General features: G+C 34.5%; 1 protein-coding gene across 1 annotated transcript; it reads left to right on the forward strand.

The window, feature by feature from the left end:
• Positions 1-9549: 9549 nt before the first annotated feature.
• Positions 9550-18007, forward strand: LOC128990931 (translational activator of cytochrome c oxidase 1-like). Its single transcript, XM_054413592.1, has 5 exons — positions 9550-9839; positions 12908-13023; positions 13606-13736; positions 14593-14758; positions 15781-18007. The coding sequence occupies exons 1-5, from the start codon at positions 9692-9694 to the stop codon at positions 15979-15981; spliced, it is 762 nt and encodes a 253-aa protein (XP_054269567.1). The 5' UTR covers positions 9550-9691; the 3' UTR covers positions 15982-18007.
• Positions 18008-18962: the final 955 nt, after the last annotated feature.

The raw sequence follows: 18962 nt of genomic DNA on the forward strand, positions 1-18962 counted from the left end.
TCCACTGGTGTGACCACATAATCTGCGGGTCATCCCAATATGTGGAGCAGAACTAAAACTATTTAAGTTCCCTCTCTCCACTTCCTCAAAAAAGTCAACAAATAACAAAATCTGCTGGCCCCTGTGGCTCATAAGTGCACAATCCGTAACTGGGCTATCATCAGCTGGTGGTGGTGGTACTGACATTTGATTTTAGTGTTCTATTTGATATAGGGTTTAAACATTCCACATTGACTATTGGTCAAAGGTTTAAGTTAATACAATACAACACTGACTTTAATCCTCATTTGTGATGCCTCAGCAATCGGCATGGCCAAAATCCCAGCCACTGTGATATTGAGCAATTAGTTGTAAACATGAAAATAAACGATAACGCAGTACTGTTATCTATAGTGCATGAGTGAAATCGACGTTTAAAGATGACTAGTGTACATGTTGCTCGAATTCGAGCAATTGCAAAGTATTACAGGAATTATTTCAAAACGAATAACAGTCATATTTACAATGTGTTTAAAAGACTCAACTCAATAAGATTACCGGTGTGTACTGTAACTCAGACCATGTTTATCTTCGTTATTGATAAACCTAAAGCATTTCGGCCGGTTTTCTCCTTCTTAAAATGCCTCGCTGTACAGGCAACACAGGTCATGATAGAGAACTAATTGAGAACGAAAAGTCGTCTTGGGGTAGTGTTAGGGCGCATTTGTAACCTAATAGTTGAGTTTGTCCAGGGTCAAGTGCTGACTGTGTGATGAGTTAAGCCTATTACGCTCCACACTGTTCTGTTTCTGTAGCTGCGGTCGTTATCACGATTACGCCTCCTGTTTATGTTTCGTTGTCGTCGCGTCGGAGGCATAAAAAAACAACAAATAAACAAATTATAGCTACGCAAAACAACGATGAATGCACAAATTTAAATTACAATCATGCTAACACGATCCGTCATAGCGACACAAAACAACGATAAATACACAAATTTAAGATACAACCATACTAACACGATCCGTCTTGGGGGTTATGTTTACACAAACTCAAATAGTAAATAAATGTACTCAATGCATTTCATTGAATTGAAAAATAAATAACAGCAATTAAATTATACAGCTGATCAAAATGTAAACAATTATGTTCTTCATCATTGAAATATAGATTATAACTGGAGTCACTACTCTCTGGTTAAACGTTAGAGAAAAACGTGCCACTGTTTTGGCTGGTTTGTTTTTGGTGTTTCGTGTTGTTAGGTTGGCCGTGTGATCGGTTGGTGGGATGCTGTCAAATAATTCCAATTCATTCTAACCTAACCATACTATTTATTTGGGGTTATGTTATCCGTTATTTCAAGGACTTGTATCAAAAACTTATTTAAGTTATTGCACGTTAAAACCTCTGTATTTAAAGTTATTTTGAAACATTATAAATTGTTTTTGTTTGATAGTAAATAAATACTAACTTATTTACCTCTTTTCAAGCTATGTGGTGAAAATAGGCTAGTCAAGTTTCCTGGTTTGGAGATATTGGTTTAGGCCAATAGCCCTATGGCATTTGATTAAATAACGACCATCGGTTTATGATCTTGTTAAAATGGGCTGCGCTTGCTCGTAAAATGAATAAATAAACTTATAATGCAATCATAATGTTGAGTTGGCAGATCTTACTATCGTCAACAAAACAGGATGACGCCATCTTGAATTTGCCTCTAATTTGACAAGTCCCACCATAGACTAACCAACACAAGTAGACTTCTCATCCCATTGTAAATTTTGAAGCTCGTTTTTCGTGTCTAGTTCATGTACGTGACACAAAGGCACTAGTGTCGACGAAACTTTGTTTCTATTGTTTTAGGGTTAATTTCTTGATTTGTGCTTTACTGTTTGGTTATATAACTAGGGGACAAGTTATTGTTTATAATTAGATCAAATTATTTGGTTAAACGTGGTTTTAAATGGCTGTAATAACGGGAAACAAATTGTAAACAAAACACGACCTCTACAGAAAACCGGACAGAACTAACAATAAAATTGGCTTCAGCTGTTCCATAAGGATGGGAAATCTACTAAGGGAGTATTTTTTATCTATGGTCCCACCAACCCGATCACCCGGCCAACCTAACGAAATGAAACTCTGTGTTTCATGTTTGAAATAAAAACACAATTGAAGTTTCAATACTATTTATTATAATTTGTAATTAACATCGACAGAAATACATTTAGGCTGCAGTTAATGAGCCGACATCTTTTATTCTGAATCGGAAATCAAATAATCAAATACACTTAAAAGAGAATACACAAAGACCAAAGAGTAATACCTTTAAACATGGACTTCACTATATACATATATCAACATCCCCTCTCTTTTACAAAATTGAAAATTTTAACTTTCCAAAATACAACTTTAACATTTTCCTTTCAAGTCTAACAAAATATACACCAAAACCTAATCATAAGACAACCGCTTTGGATTTCTTATCAATCTACCCTTTCGGCTTACACAACCATCGAAACTTTTAACAATTTGTTCTTCTGATGATATTCTAGGAGTTAGGCCTACTGGTCTTTGAAACAACACTGGACTACTTTGCGGAGAAATAAGGCTATTACCATTAGTACCTGACAAACTGATTTGTGAATCTGACTTAGGACTTGTTTCAGGCATTATGATTTCATTACCTGTATCATTAGACAAATCTGGCCTAATCATCTTCCTATTTCTTACAAACATTTTATCTTTCTCATCAGACAAAACATAGGATCTGGGGATTCTATTTTTTTCTACTACTTTTCCTGATGTCCAAGGTGAATCAACAGTTTTCTTAAAATACACTTTGTCCCCTACATTTAAAGAGGGTAACTCTTTGCTATTTCTATCATAGTACTTTTTAATACAATCTTTTCTCTTGTCTGACAAAATTTTGTTAGGTTTTGTTACTTTAGGCTGCAAACTACTTTTAGACAGTGGCAATAGGCCATTGAGTTTTCTACTAAACATTAACTCTGCTGGTGAAGGTTGATATTGTTTACTAGTGTTACGATAACTTAACAATGCAAGATACACATCAGACTTAGATTCTTTTGTTTTCTTCAGTAAGTTTTTCGCTATTTTGACACCTGACTCAGCTTGACCATTAGATTGAGAGTGTTTTGGACTAACTATCACTAGCTTAAAATCGTACAACACAGAAAACTCGTGAAAAGCGTTAGAAGTGAATTGACTTCCTGAATCAACTACTAAAGTAACAGGAATTCCATGGCGAGCAAATATTGATTTGCATTTCTCGATTACAGTTTTTGAAGTTATGTCTGACAAAGATACTAACTCAATATATTTAGAATAATAGTCCATTAGTACAAGAAAATATTGGTTATCAAACTCAAAAATGTCACCTGACACTTTATGCCAAGGCAAATCTGGTACATCATGAAACAACAACGGTTCTTTTGCATTCATAGGCTTAAACTTAGCACAAACACTACATTTATTTACAAAACTTTCAATGTCTTTATGTAAGGTGGGCCAATACAATAAATTGCGTGCCCTAATCTCACATGTTTGTTTTCCTACATGGCCACAATGCAAACTTTCAAGCATCATTTTATGAAGTGAACTAGGTACAACAATAGATTGATTTTTGAAAACAAGATCATCTACAACATGAAGATCATGTTTAATACTCCAAAATGGTAAAACCATATTACTGACTTCAGGCTTTTGAGGCCAACCTTTAGATATATACATCTTTAAAATACCTAGACATTCATCTGAACTGGTTTTTTCTCTTAGCAGGTTTAGTTTACTTTCAGACACGGGAAGATAAGATTTTAACATATTTACCTCACAAATGATGTCCTCATCTAAAACATCAATATCTTCTTTACCTTCTACTGGAAGTGCTGCACGTGACAGTGTATCAGCTATATACATCAATTTACCTGGCTTGTATACAACAATTAAGTCATAGCGTTGAACTTTTAGCATCATTCGCTGTAATCTTAAAGGAGCAGCAGTAATGGGCTTCCTAAACAAACATTCTAAGGGTTTGTGATCAGTTTCAACAGTTACTTTCCTAGAGAAAATAAATTGGTGAAATCTAGTGCAACCAAAAACTATGGCTAGCATTTCTCGTTCTATCTGACAATAATTTGACTGAGTCTTAGTGAGCGCTCTAGACGCATACGCAATTGGATTATCACCACATAACAATACAGCACCTAAACCAGTTGAGGAACAATCTACAGACAATGTTATTGGCTTACTTGGGTCATAATATGATAAAACAGGAGGAGATACTAACAAAGACTTTAAAGTCAAAAATGCATTTTGTTGTTCGGCATTCCATTGAAATAAAACATCTTTATGTGAAAGAACTCGCAAAGGAGATGTTACAGTCGAATAATTTGGAATAAACTTTGATAAGTAATTGGTAACTCCTAAAAATCTTTCCAAGTCTTTACGATCTTTAGGTATTGGCATCTCCTGTACAGCTTTAAGCTTAGAAGGATCCGGAGTTAAACCATACTCAGTAAACCGATGACCCAAAAACAAAACTTCACTCTCAGCAAATTTACATTTCCTAGAGTTAAACTTAATATTAAAATCCTTAGCTCTTTTTAATACTTCCTTTAATCTTAAATCATGTGTTTGTTTATCAGGAGCACCTATGCAAATGTCATCTATGTAGGTGACTACACCATCAATACCTTCAAATATTTGAGATACAGTAGAATGAAATATATCCGGTGCACTTGAGATACCATATGGCAAACGAAGGTATCTATATCTACCAAAAGGTGTATTAAACGTACACAACTTGCTACTAATATTATCCAACTTAAGCATCCAAAATGCACTGCTTGCATCAAGAGTTGAAAATATCTTACAATTATTAAACTTTGATGACACTTTATAGTTGGCATTTGACAGTGTGTTCTTTGTATATACTTATTCAGGTTTCTTGGATCTAATACTACCTTTAGTCCAGAATTTTTTTTGTTTATCAAAACTAAACTGTGAACCCATTCTGTAGGTTCATTTTCTTTTACAATAATTCCATTAGCTTCCATTAATTCAAGTTCATTTTTCAAAGGATTTAACAAAGCGAATGGTACTCTACGACATGGTTCAATAATAGGCTTAGCATCTTCACTTAATGACAAATGAACTGTTGTAGGAATGTTACCAATACTACCATCAAAAAGTGAGCTGTATTCATTCAAAATGCTACTAACAGAATGTACCCTTTCATTAGGCCTATGCATATTTTGACCTAGAGCAATATTATTTACACTTTGGTTCTTAACATCAGACAATACCTGACCGTTGTAGGCTGCTATAAGACCTAACACGCGACAAGAATTTAAGCCTAAAATTGGCGAACATTTCACATCAACTATTACAAAAGTAATACAGAACATTTTCCTGTTGAAAGAGCAATCTAAATCTACAATACCTAGTACCGGTATTTTTTCACCAGTTAGTGTACTAAGATTTATATTTGAGGTGCGTATTAATGCCTTTGATAGGCCTAGCCTATTAAACAAATCAATTGGGATTATATTTGTCTGAGCACCTGTATCTATTTTAAATGATATTGTGTGTTCCCTAATGTTCAAATTCTCTAGCCATTCATTAGCCCTAGATTTACACATGTAATTTTTAGGAACAGAATCATTAACTGAACATATATTACTGAATAAAAAGTTTTTGTCAATCACGTAATTAGATATAGATTCAGACATGAGCGATACCGTATCAATTGAAAAATATTCTTGTGCACAAGTACTTTTAGAAGAACTGTCTTGCCTACCTTGCCTTACATCTCTCGAATTAGAATCTAAACTTAGGCCTACTTCACAAACCTTTTTGGCTGAATTGCATACACTGGCAAAGTGGTTGTTTTTACCGCACTTATAGCACACTAAGCCATACGCAGAGCACTTGTTAATACCGTGATTTTTCCCACAATTACGGCAGTTTGAAATAAACTTCTTAGCACTTGTACTTTTGTTAGGCCTACCTGTCCCAGTTGATTTCTGCTGTGACGGTGGATGAAATTTGTTCCGTTGGTCCTGATGAACCTGTTTCTGTCTGAACGTTTGTGGTTGTTGGTAACCCCTCTCTCGTTGCTTATGGACTTTTACTGTATGGACATTATGTTCTGCTTCAAGTTCTCTGATGTGTTGTTTAGACAGTTCAGCAGCTTTACAGATTGCCAAAGTCTTCTCCAAGTTAATCTCCGGCTCTCTCAATAATCGTTCCCTGATATTCTGGTTTTGAGAGTTAAGCCCTGATATTAAGACATCGCAAACAAGACTTTCGCGGACAGAGTCAAATTCACAAGCGAGGCTCAAGTTAACTAAGTCTGTATAGAAACTATCGATGGATTCAGATGGCAGTTGTTTCCTATTTAGAAATTTATGTCTCAGAACCGTGAGGTTTTTCTTAGGCGAGAAATGGTTTTCAAATTTACTTACCACCACGTCGTACTTTTTTGCATCTTCGGATGAGAGGTTGAACGAATTGAAAATGTCTATGCATTTGTCACCCAAATTATGTAGTAGTAGAGCAACCTTCCTAGCGTCATTTTCAGAATTTAGGTTAGAAGCCAAGAGATAAATCTCAAATTTCTGATACCAGTGCTTCCAATTTTCGGCTAAATTGCCCTCGAAATTAAAATTCTGAAGATTGCATGGAACCATTGTGAAATTTTCAGTTTTTCTAGACACAGTCCTTTGTTCAGTTTGTTGAAGCACGTTTTCATCTTCCGACTCACTCATTGTTATAACACATTTTTATGTTAATTTATTACTCACGCACTTGAATTTATTTGTATCCCACTTATAAGACACCATGTTTCATGTTTGAAATAAAAACACAATTGAAGTTTCAATACTATTTATTATAATTTGTAATTAACATCGACAGAAATACATTTAGGCTGCAGTTAATGAGCCGACATCTTTTATTCTGAATCGGTCGGAAATCAAATAATCAAATACACTTAAAAGAGAATACACAAAGACCAAAGAGTAATACCTTTAAACATGGACTTCACTATATACATATATCAACACTCTGAAACAAAACCAGCAAAAACAGTGGTACGTTTTTAAAACACAGAGTGGTTACTCCAGTTATTATTATAGCTCAGTGTTCTTCATAAGGATGACATGGGAACTTTCAAAGCCACTGGGACAGAGCCCAAGGGATTTTTTGTAAAAATGTAAGGCCAGTTTGCAAATCTACGCGACACGCTCTTTCCAATGAGACGTCAATGGATAAAATCGGTTAAGAAATGGCGGAGGAGTTCAACCGACAAAGTTTCATGTAGCGTATTAATTATAAAGATGTTGTCCATGTATTATATGATTAAGTTGATGAAACTGTCCCCGTCCCCTGCTCATCAAAGGTGAACATTTTGTCGTGTGACAGGTTTCCCAAGTGTGCATTAATCGCGCCTGCAGCCGTTGGAAGACAACGTATTTACTCTTTAGCGCTGCGTGTTGTCAGTTGGCGACTAATTTGGCGGTTACTTTGGCTAGCGATTTTCGTCAACAGCACTTTTTAATCACTGTATTGTAAACCAAATCCTTTAGTGAAAAAGTACCAACAAATCTTAACTAAACAATTTCCATCGTTAAGTTGTAATTAAGTTTCCATCCTTGCAACTATATTTAATAGAATTACGTATAAAATTTGACTGAAAAATTTTATGGTAATGGTTAAAATGTAGAGTTAAAAGAAGCCATTTTACGAACGATTTCTTGAAGACAGTTATATACTATTTCATCATTAGATAGATAACAAATAAAGTTGGTTCATAATTAAATAGAAACAAAATAAAGTTGGTAAATGAGAGCATAATATAATAAAGTAAGTCATTCTTTTATTTTTACTTGATACTCGTAAGTTGGATCAAAGTTAGCCAATACTTAATTTTTATTAGGCCGGGGTTTATAACATCAATTTACTTTTTTCTATTCAGGAAAAAGATTGAGATAAATAGACTGTTCTTCACATTTGGTGTTATCAGGTTCTAAGAAAAGTAATTGGCCTACTAGCTTCAACTCTCACTCATCTTGCATTCATATCTGGTTTTTATACGCCTTCTCAAAAATTGTAAATCGCCGTATCTCCTTTTATTAGTCGCATGGTGATACAATGAACCATAGATGAAATTAAAAGACAAGCTAATATAATCTATGCATTGGTTTCTTACATACTGTACTGTAGTTATAAATTATTACTGACAGACAGATAATCTTTATTAGAAAATCTTATAGAGATTTGAAAGGCGTCAATACGTACAATATTATACAATGAGGTGAATTGCAGTGCATAAATTATTTTACACTGTACTGCTGTAGAATGGCATTTTGCAGAACCAAAGGATGAGGCGAGCTTTCAATTAGGGTAGTCATCTTTCAGCTCTCCTGGCAAAAGAATCTTGACCCGGCATAGGTAGGCTTTACGCTCGAAGAGTCCAAGGCGTTGAGCAAGGTAATTTGCAGGTAAATTTTGTATTTTTTTAGGAAATTTAATTTCTTGTAGCATAGCTATGTACTTCTTCAAGCCACTTGAGATTCCTAGTTGATGCCAAAACATGGGTTTCTATTATGTAGAGACTGATTATACAGAAAGAAGCTCACATCTTTGAATAAGCCTCTAAAGAACTGTTTTCCAGCCAGTCAGCATCATACATGATTTTTAGAGTTTTTTCTTCAGTACCTATCAATACACGTTCCAACGTTCCAAGTGAGTATGACCCGCAGGTTTTTCTAGTGGGGCCTTGCGCAGACCCTCAAACTGCTATTCGATATCGTAGATGGCTTTCAAATAGTGCGTGATACGCCACAAGCACATCATCTTGAGTGCAGTGCAGACACTCCTAATTCTCCTCAGAGCATAGAGCATAGAGCGCTACTAAACTGTCGACACAGGTAGTCTTGATGGTATTGCCTAGGTGTTTAGTACCCTCCCCAGTCAGTATAGCAGATACATTTTCTCTTTTGTTTCCAAAGGTTAGTTGAATGGTCTAAGACTCTCAGTTGAAAACCGAGTCATTGCAACTCGCATACCCAAAATCAACGAAAGTCCTCATTTCCAGATTTTCAGCAGAGTCACAGATGTCAGCTGAAAATCTGGAAATGAGGACTTTCGTGGCTCTTGGGTATGTGGAGGACTATCCATCCCATTACCCAATTTGACTTGATAGCGGGGTAACAATCGACTAGTTATTCAGATAAATAAAAAGATAAAATAAATTGAAAGTTCTCTCTGGTAGGATTATTAAAATTATTGTTTCTGAAAAAGGATTGCTGAATAAATATATTTTGTGTATTATATATTTATTTATGCATGAACGAAGAACAGAGGTGACAGAGTGCAGTATCGTAAGATCCATACTTAATAGCTACATGGTTAAAGATAAGTTAGCATAAAAATAGCACGAAAAAAGACATCGCATGCAGACGACAAGCCGTAGACAGCTGATTTAAGAAAAAGAAAACTTGAGGAGAGATTAGTGTGTGTGTGTGTACTGTGTAGTGAGGTTATGTGTAATTAATAATAATTATTAGGCCTATCATAGTTCAGCCAACAGGGGTCAAACCCAAGTTAGTTTCCCTAGTCTCGAGTTTGCGGATTTTTTTAAAATTATCTCTTTTTTAATAGGCTTAAGTTTTTATAATTGCATAGCATGTCTTTTCGCCAAGTTTTTCTTATCGTAAGGCGATATGCGGGACACAGTAAATGGGCAAACATTAAGCACACAAAAGCTGAAAAAGACACTCAAAGATCTCTAATGTTCATTAAACTAGCCCATAGAATAAGACTTGCTATTCATGGTAAGTAACATTGTCCTAGTTCTATTTCCAGAAGCTGTTAATGACCTCTGATATGTTTAGGCCTACCTCACTAAGTTAACTGTTTGTGCCTTCCAAACTTCTAAGGGCTTCTTATTGGGTCATTTGAATAAGTGTAGGACTTAAAGTAAAGTGCAACCCTTCTAAGATTGTTTTTTGTTTGCGTATGAGATTTAATTTATGATGCTAATTTTTGTGCTGTGTGCAGAATGAAGAAATTAAAACCCTTGGCTTTAAAAAAGGTAGAGAGAATGGATCCTCTCTCAGGGCCGATTTACCGAATAGGCACGGTAGGCACGTGCCTAGGGCGCGAGGCAATTGGCTTTTTTGGGGGGCGCCAAAATTTTGGAAAATAAAAAAAAATTGGTGGGTGTTTGCATGCGAATGCGGTAAACTTCTGATAATCCCTCACCGCCGTGTAGACATCGTAATCGTCTCCCGCGTTTGCGGCGAGATTCTTACTATTTTTAGCGGTCAGGTTGTTTAGACATAATTATCGTCTTCCATGATCGAAGCAATATATGAGCATATCCCGCGGTCGTGAGGAGATTATCGTCTTTCGTGATCGTGGCAATATACTGAATATCTCGCAGCCGAGTGTAAACATATTATCGTCTCACGCGGTCACGGAAACTGTTGTCATGCGCGATCACGGTAATTTGAAAACTCCAGGTAGAAATACAAAATTCACACATAATTCCCGGTTCATAAAATTCGCACATGATTCTCGGATTTCCCGGTCGGTGGACACCCTTATATGTATATTGCAAAGGGGCGCTACTATTAGTTGTGCCTAGGGCGCTAACAGGGTCAAAAACGGGCCTGTCCTCTCTATTTTTTATTCGATAGGCTACAACATTTCATAAAGTGCTAAGGAAAGATAGGTAGTTGATAAGACTGGTTGGCCTATCTAAACTAAAATAGGCCTGTATCTTAGGTTTAGGTTAGGTCTTTGGTTGTTTAGGTATTACTAAACAAAGCGGTACTAAATTATAGGCTACGTAAGCTTACACCATGAGAAATGAAGGTAATTCTTCAATGATAAGTTAAAATTATATGTTTTAATTTTCAACAAAACAAGTGCTCAGCTACATTAACTTAATATTAGGGTCGTAACAAGGTAAACTTAAGGCTACACATTTGGGGAAACTAAAAATCAGTGCCCGCTGCTGATTAGGAATTGGGAGAGCAGGGTTGCCATATGTTACTATGTTAAAAAGAGGAGATTTTAGCTGGCGGGTAAAAAATTACTTGCTAGCCAAATTGCATATACATAAGTTACATAGGCAATAATAAAATAACGTAGCCTACGCAAAAGTGAACTGTTACTTCTAACGAAAAACAATGGATAACTGAACAACATATGTACAAAACGTGATCGGCTTTGTTCCTTACCACTGACCAAAAATCAAGAACCTTAGGACAGGCCGGCTGGTGTGAAAAGAAGGACTGGGAATAGTGTAACAGACAATAAACTCACGACGTTGCTAGCCAAAGTGAAACCAAGGCGAAAAACACTTAAGTATACAGGGTGCAGGAGGAAGAGTTGACGCTTTTAGTCATTTACATTATTTGTGAACACACTTTTCTTTTGGATGCATATTCAAAAAGTGCCTTTATTTGGTAACCTATATTTTAGTGGAAAAGTAAGCAAAGAAAAGATTTTAATTTTTTGCAAAAATCTCGCTGAGCTAAGTTTTTTACTTTAAATCCAGTAATCTCCGGGGAAATCTGGTGATATGGCAACCCTATGGGAGAAAGAATTTTCTTGAAAATTGAGGTCTTCAGTAATGTGCAAAAAAGTGGGCCTTAAATAACTGTGAAAGATTATTAGAAATACAAAGGTAATCACAAACAGGTAACTTAGGCCTACAGTACCTATTTACAACAATTATCACACCGTTTTTAAAAGTTATAAAGCCTGATGGGTTTACCGTACCAATAGAGTATTTAGCAGTACTGTATTTGCTTTAGTAATCATAAATTTTGTAGGCCTAATGTGTATTAATCACAAGTCTACATGATTTAATATTAGATTGCGGGTGCATTACCCGCCATAAAATCGTGAACATCTACTGGTCATGGAGACGGAGACATAATTGTTTTTTGGGTTTGCGGTGGTATCCTGAACATCTCTTGGTACTGCGGTGAAATCGTGGACATTTTTTGCGGTCACAGAGACATCATCATTGTCTCCTGGGTTTGCAGCGTCATTGTAAACACCTCACAGAAATCGCAAACACAACATTAACATAATCTGCTATAGCCTACCGAAGAGATCATGAACATATCCCGCGATCATTGTTTCCCACATAAAGGAAAATTTGTGACTATGTACAACGATCTCGGCGCCATTGTAAACACTCATGCTCCCGGCGCTTTCCTCTTTCCTGAAAATCTTTCATGATTACTGAGACAATCATCGTCTCCTGGGATTGCGGCACTATCATGGACATACATCAAGATTTTCAACGATTTCGTGCAAATTTCCTGCGGTCGCGGAGACAGTATTGATGTTACTCAAGACTAAGAAAACAAATAATCCCGAATCCCCTGTATATTTGTTCCCTATATGGGTTCAAAAGTATGTTCAAAAGTATGTATAAAATATGTTCCCTATATGGGAACATATTTTTCTTGAAAATGTCCCAAAAATTCAGGGCACGTCTATGCTTAGTTAGAATCCTTAAAATACTGTGGGATAGTTCATAATCAATTTTGCAAAAAAAAACAAACTTATAGCATCGTATCATAGAACGTTTTAGGTTAAAGAATATCAGACTATGGAAACTAATGTATTTTTTAAATACATTTCCAAATGTTCTTGTGTTACAAAGGCTTAAGGTGTTTGAATAACATGACATTTTAAATTTTAAATACATTGTTTGTAGGCCTACTAAGAGATCTACAATCAAGGTAGGCCCAAGTATATTGATAAACGTTCTACCAAGATATTTAGTAGGCCAAAAAAAAAAAAAAAACTACATACCTTTTTTTGCGAAACAAAGATGTACTTTTGATACCTTTTAATTAAAATTTACTTTCTTTAGAAAATGGCAACAATGCGAATCCCACTCTGAACCATCAATTAGCAAGTGCAATTGATTATGCAAAATCCAAGGACATGCCAGCATCTACCATTCAAAACATTCTTAAAACAGCTGCGGTAAGTAGCCTATTACCATTATATTTTACCATACTCCCTTATTATTTACTATGAGTATTCGAATGTCTTGTTGTTGTTGTTGTTGTAAAGGTTCTATTGTCTTGTTTATTTATTTTGTTGTTACTATTTTTAATCTATATTAATTTGATTTTATTGTTATTATTATCTTGGTACTGTCTTTTAATGAATAACTGATGAAGCCTATTGTAATCATGTATTACTTAATGGCGAATAAACTTCTTGATTCTTGATTCTTGACTCTCTTCTTGATTCTAGTATAAGAGAGTCTTGTTTAATTTGACATTTCCTGTAATTTGGAATCATTTCAGCTATGTGTACCTATTTGATATTTAATTATACTTGGCTATTTTCAGTCATACAAATAATACACTGTTTTTATTTTTGTATGACATTTTACAACATGTCCGGCTGATCAGGACAATTCGATAATCCGACCAGTGTCTAGTTTCAGTTAGTTTGGATGAAGCCTCTTCCTTTGAAAGCTTCTCTTCTTCCACTTACTGCTGTTGCTTGTATCCCTTTCATCCTGTATAATGTATTTCCATTTCTATGGTGTTTAAGGATAAGGATGCAGTTCAACCATTTAAATACAGTATAAGAGGACCAAGGGGAAGTGTTCTCCTAGTTACAGCTTTGACCAACTCATATGGAAAAACCAAAGGAGATATTCAAATGCAACTAAAAAGAGTGGGGTATGACAAATGCTGAACATTATACAACTTATAGCTAGGGTATACAAGTTTGGTGTGTTAGTGTCATAAACTAAAGTCTCTTTAGTCTAAGTTAAATTATTGACCTAAAATTAATCTATGAACTATCTGTGTAACCCTCAATTTGTGTCAAGTTAAACAAATGACAAGTGGAAGGATGACAAAAGTTCTAGGGGAATCAAGTTTATCGTATTAGGATGATTTACCAAGGCGCTACCTAGTAAATAACTTTTTTGGGTATTTATTTTTGAAAAGCCAAAACACCTTTATAGTAAGGACAGCGTTATTTTTTACCTGAAATTGGACTCTATTAAAAATTGGGCCTACAGGTAGTTAATTTCCAAGCTCATAGAATTATCTGAGAATAGTAGACCCTAGTCAATACTGTACTATGTAGTCCCAGTCCGCAATCCGCACATTGTTTTACTGATTGAATTTAGAGAAAAATCAAATTCTTTTAATGAAAAATGTGTTTTAGCGAATTTCCCATATAGGGAATATTATTTGCTTACAAAGCTGTTTAAAGAATTGTTTGTTAAATTAAAAAATGTCGTGTTTTGGCCAATTAATGTATAATGTTTTGTGTTTGTGTACATGTTATTTGTGAACTCTTAACCTTATGACGACCATTTCATGGAATAAATCAATTTAACTTTTAATCTCGACCTGAAGATGTGTTAATTTTAACACGAAACAGCTGTAGTCAAAAAACTACAATCTAGGATCACTTGACAGATACAGGTAATTTAAATCTTTTGTGTAAGACTAACCTGTTTCAGATTCTATTTACCTAATGATCTTCTAAAGTGTTACCAATCAAAATGTTATTTTTGTTCAGGGGTTTGTTATCAGATCAATCTTTAGAAAGTCAATTTGATAAGAAAGGTATTGTAATTGCAATGCCTCCACCTAAAATGGAGAATATCGAAGAATCGAGTGTAGAACATGCAATTGAAGCTGGTGCTGAAGAAGTCTCGCCTATAGACGAAAACAATAAATTAACTGTGAGTGTTAACATACTTTCAAGTACATTGTTATCTTGTTTAGAAACAGATTTTACAGTTTGGTATTGGTTGCTCGGTCTGTGAGATGGACCCACAGTAGCCACCTTTTTGTTTTAACATCTCTCTGTCTGAGATACTAATTCCTGGCTAAAAATAGTTCAAAACCACTAGAACTTAATAAAAAATTAAAAGATAAGATAAATTAAAAACCATCCAATATATGTTTGAGATACAAAACACAGCAATAACATGTGTGAATACAAAATGAGGCTAGTTGATATTTTGTGACTTTTTTTAGTTGCAATGGAGGATGGTTTGCCATACACAAGTAGCTTTCCAAACTGGTTGACACACACTGGAGTCTTTGGGTGTTGTCAGAATTATAAATTTGTGATGTCATGTGATGGTCCTAACCTAAAAGGGATTGGTACCGTCAACTACATTTTTACAGCAGCACCTCAAAGCCCATTGATTTTGCTTTTTTACTAATAATTATTTAGCTAGCCCTTGAAGTAGTTTTTTTTTTATAAGTAGGAGGTAAGGTTAGGTTGGGTTATGTTAATTTAGCCCTTGGGGTTTTCAAACGGAATAATAAGACGGCAATGGCATTACTTCCTAGAAAGTAGGCTTACTTCAATGTTTGGGATTTGAATCTTTAAATTTTTATTGCATCTTTAAGCATTTGAGTCCCAAGACTCCTGTTTCTCCCGTCTAAACCATGCAAAGTCTGAACCAAAGGGATCCTTAAGAGAGAAAGTCTAAATTACAATAGTTGTAGTTACTGTTGATAGAACTAGAAGTTTGTCAACCTCAAAACTTTCTAGTGTTACTAAATAACAAACCATAAATAATCAAAAATTCATAAACTTGGCACAGCTAAGAGATGTCTTGTCTTCCATTGAACCAATTTTCTAATAATTTAATTACTGTTTGCACACTTCCTCATCTCCATCAAATTCCTAATTCCTCACGTTTCACAACCTTTGCACTATTTAAGTAAATAATATTGGTTTTGATTACAGTTCACCTGCGAAGCGATAGAACTGCACAGAGTCATGACCAAGCTACAAGAACTCAACTATAACGTAGAAGATTCAAAAATCACCTTTGTGCCCAAAATGAAAGTGAATTTGAACAAAGATGAAATGGAACTGATGAGTAACATTGTAGCGAGACTAGAAAAAATTTCAGAAGTTAATGAAATCCACGATAATATTGAGTGAAAATTGTAACTTGTAGTAATTTTATCAAAGTAATGTACTGTGCATCAAGGCAAAGACAGATTAATTGGAATCATACAATGACATTAACCATACAGGACCTTGTCTAACCTATCTAACCTTGTCTAAATCTTTCTGAAATATTTATCATCTATGAATAATTCAGTTGGTAGCCTGCACGGAAATATGTTTCTAAAAGTTCAACTGCCTTCCAAATCCCTTACCATCAGTCTTTCTCTTTTCTCTGCTCATCCATTAACTCAAGTCAATACAGATCAACAATTGAATAATTCATCTATGATGAGTATTTTTTTGAAAAGTAATAGAGTTCAGCTATCTTAGATGAGAAGATGGGAGTCCAGGGGCTTTTTCTCTTCAACCTAACTCTCTGAATAATCCTTTACTAGGGTGAAATCTCAGTGTTTTGTAATCCCTAAATGTGTATAGATTGGTCCCTAAACTCTACCTCTTTCTAATAATCCTAATCTATCTGATTTTTAGTTGTGAACTGTAATACTCGTTAGTGTCAGATTTTGGGAACTTGTGTCCGAGGCCAAATAAGCCCTAGCAGACCCTGCCTCTTATTTGGAGCTTCCTTTCAACCCTAGTGAATCTGTGAACATCCCTCGCGATCACGGGGACATAATTATCGTCATCAGTCGTGGAAAATTCTTAATTTTAGAATATAATTCTTTTTTTTTCATAAATTTATTCATAAAATAATGATGCCCTCTTTTACTTGGATTTAATGTGGTAAATACGACACTGATACTGGCTGTTATTCCTCAAAAGTGTATGAAGTAAAATAGTTTCATTTCTCAGCTGACAAATAATGAAATTAAATGCAGCTGGCCGCAAGCCATATGTTCACCTCTTGATAAAAAATAGTCTGGTCGCCTTGGTTGTATCTTGCTTCTCAAGGGGTAAAAATCAGGACAACATAAAGAAAGCAATCTCTCTCTGCTTTCCCACTTGAAAGCAAATGTTAACTATCAAGAAGTCGTCCATTGACGTACGTGGAAACTGCAAATAGACTTCCCTTTTTTGTAAAATCTAAAATGTGGTTTATTTGTTTCATCTCCGGTCATATTTTAGTGCACTCATGTTGACGAAAGGTTTTTCACTCGTTTTAGGGTAAATACACCAGTGTTTTAGGCCTTCTCTTTGATATAATGAGGACGAGCAATATTTCATAAGTAGAATGTTTTTTTTTGTTGTTAAAATAGCCTTGCAGCTATTACATAAGCTACAAGAAATAATAGTAATAAACGTGATAACATTGTATTAAACTGGACAGAAAAATCCTTAAAATTTTCCTGAGCTTACTAAAAAAATATAAATAACTAAAATGGGAATGTTACTTACTGGAGACGGCTTCTATCATACATGTATCATTCAAATTACTTAACTTAAAATGTCAACTGATGTTTCTTAAATTACTTGCAGGAAATAAACTGATTCCTTCCACCTAGTTTGTTTATATACATTAATGAGTTTTGTCATTATATGCTAGAGATAAAAATTCTCTTTTGGTAATTTGATAATAAAGCTGAAAATGTGCTCTGAAATATTTTTACTCTTTGGTGGCAACTGAGTGTGATTATTAAAATAGTAACTTACATCCTTGTTAAGACCGACTATCTGGAACCAGGGCCGATGTGACTTCATGAAAATCTGTGTCAAATGGAGAAAGAGTAGAAAAAAAATTCAAAATATACTTACAATATTTTTTTTACTACAGAGAAAAACACAAACGAGCATGCAGATAAATGCTTTATTCCTATTTTCTACCAGTAACTTTGCATAGTGAATGACAAACAAAAATTCTCAGCTTTATTATCTTTATAGGATTAGGTACTATGTAGGGTACTTGTGTGTGATAAAAAAAACCTTTGTGTAACAATTACGCACTGGCTAGAAAATTGGAGAACAAAACCGGAAATCATTGTAATATAACTTTTACCATGTAAATTCATTGGCAAAATTAAGTTGTAGTTTCAATTTGTTAATAAATATATTTTGTTATAAACTGATGTTTTTGAATTACCCTTACATTTAATCTAGCCTACTTAGATTTCTTCAGCAAATGACAGATTTTTTATTATAAAATCTGAAATCTATTTGGATGTTATTGAGTCTTGTTAAGCTTGAGTGTACTATTGATAAAAACTTCCTTCCTTTATTTGGTGAAACAATTTGATTTTACAGTTAGTTAGTCCAAGACCAAGTCTATATGACTGTGGCGACTAGCGCCACGTATTCCAGAGCAGATAAAAACCACAAAGGGAAATTATTAAAAGTTTTCTTGCATATTGAATACAACAGGTTAGTTACTTATCTTGACTTAGTCTATACAAAAATTAAAATTAAAACTTGTTCTAGTGATGAATTGAATCAGCACTACTAAAATATGTACACCACCGATCTTTGCCACTCAAAATTCATTTATAAATGCTGGCAATATTGTTTGGTGACTCCAAAATAAAAACTGTAAAAGTCCTCAAGTCAGAAAGAAAAGTAATACATCACCACTTAAGTCTAGGCATTGACTATATAACACTAGTGTTTATATAGTCAATGGCACAGGTATCTTCAATAATGAACACATTGATAAGCCTTTCTTAAAGAATTTTTGATTTTAACTTCATGGTTATTTTGAGGAAGAAAAAAATCGAAGACAAGAAAAATGTAAAGTATAATTTATATATATATTGTTTTTACAATTGCAATGCCTCATAGAACATCTTCAAATACTCTTTTATCTGAAATTTACATTGATGTATAAACAATAAAAATTGCACACTATTTAACATCGATAACATTGAAATTTCATCACAGATTTATTATTAAAAAAGAAGATAACAAAATTTCCTAACTAAAGTACAATAAACAAATAATTATTTACAAAGGATATAACAAATCGCTATGTAAAATAAAACCAAAAATATAAAAACTACATTTTATAGTATGGAAGAATTTTTTAT

The sequence above is a fragment of the Macrosteles quadrilineatus genome, unplaced genomic scaffold, assembly GCF_028750875.1.
Source record: "Macrosteles quadrilineatus isolate MER2022 unplaced genomic scaffold, UCM_ALF_1.0 Scaffold_3__2_contigs__length_128488019, whole genome shotgun sequence".
Lineage (NCBI taxonomy): Eukaryota > Metazoa > Arthropoda > Insecta > Hemiptera > Cicadellidae > Macrosteles > Macrosteles quadrilineatus.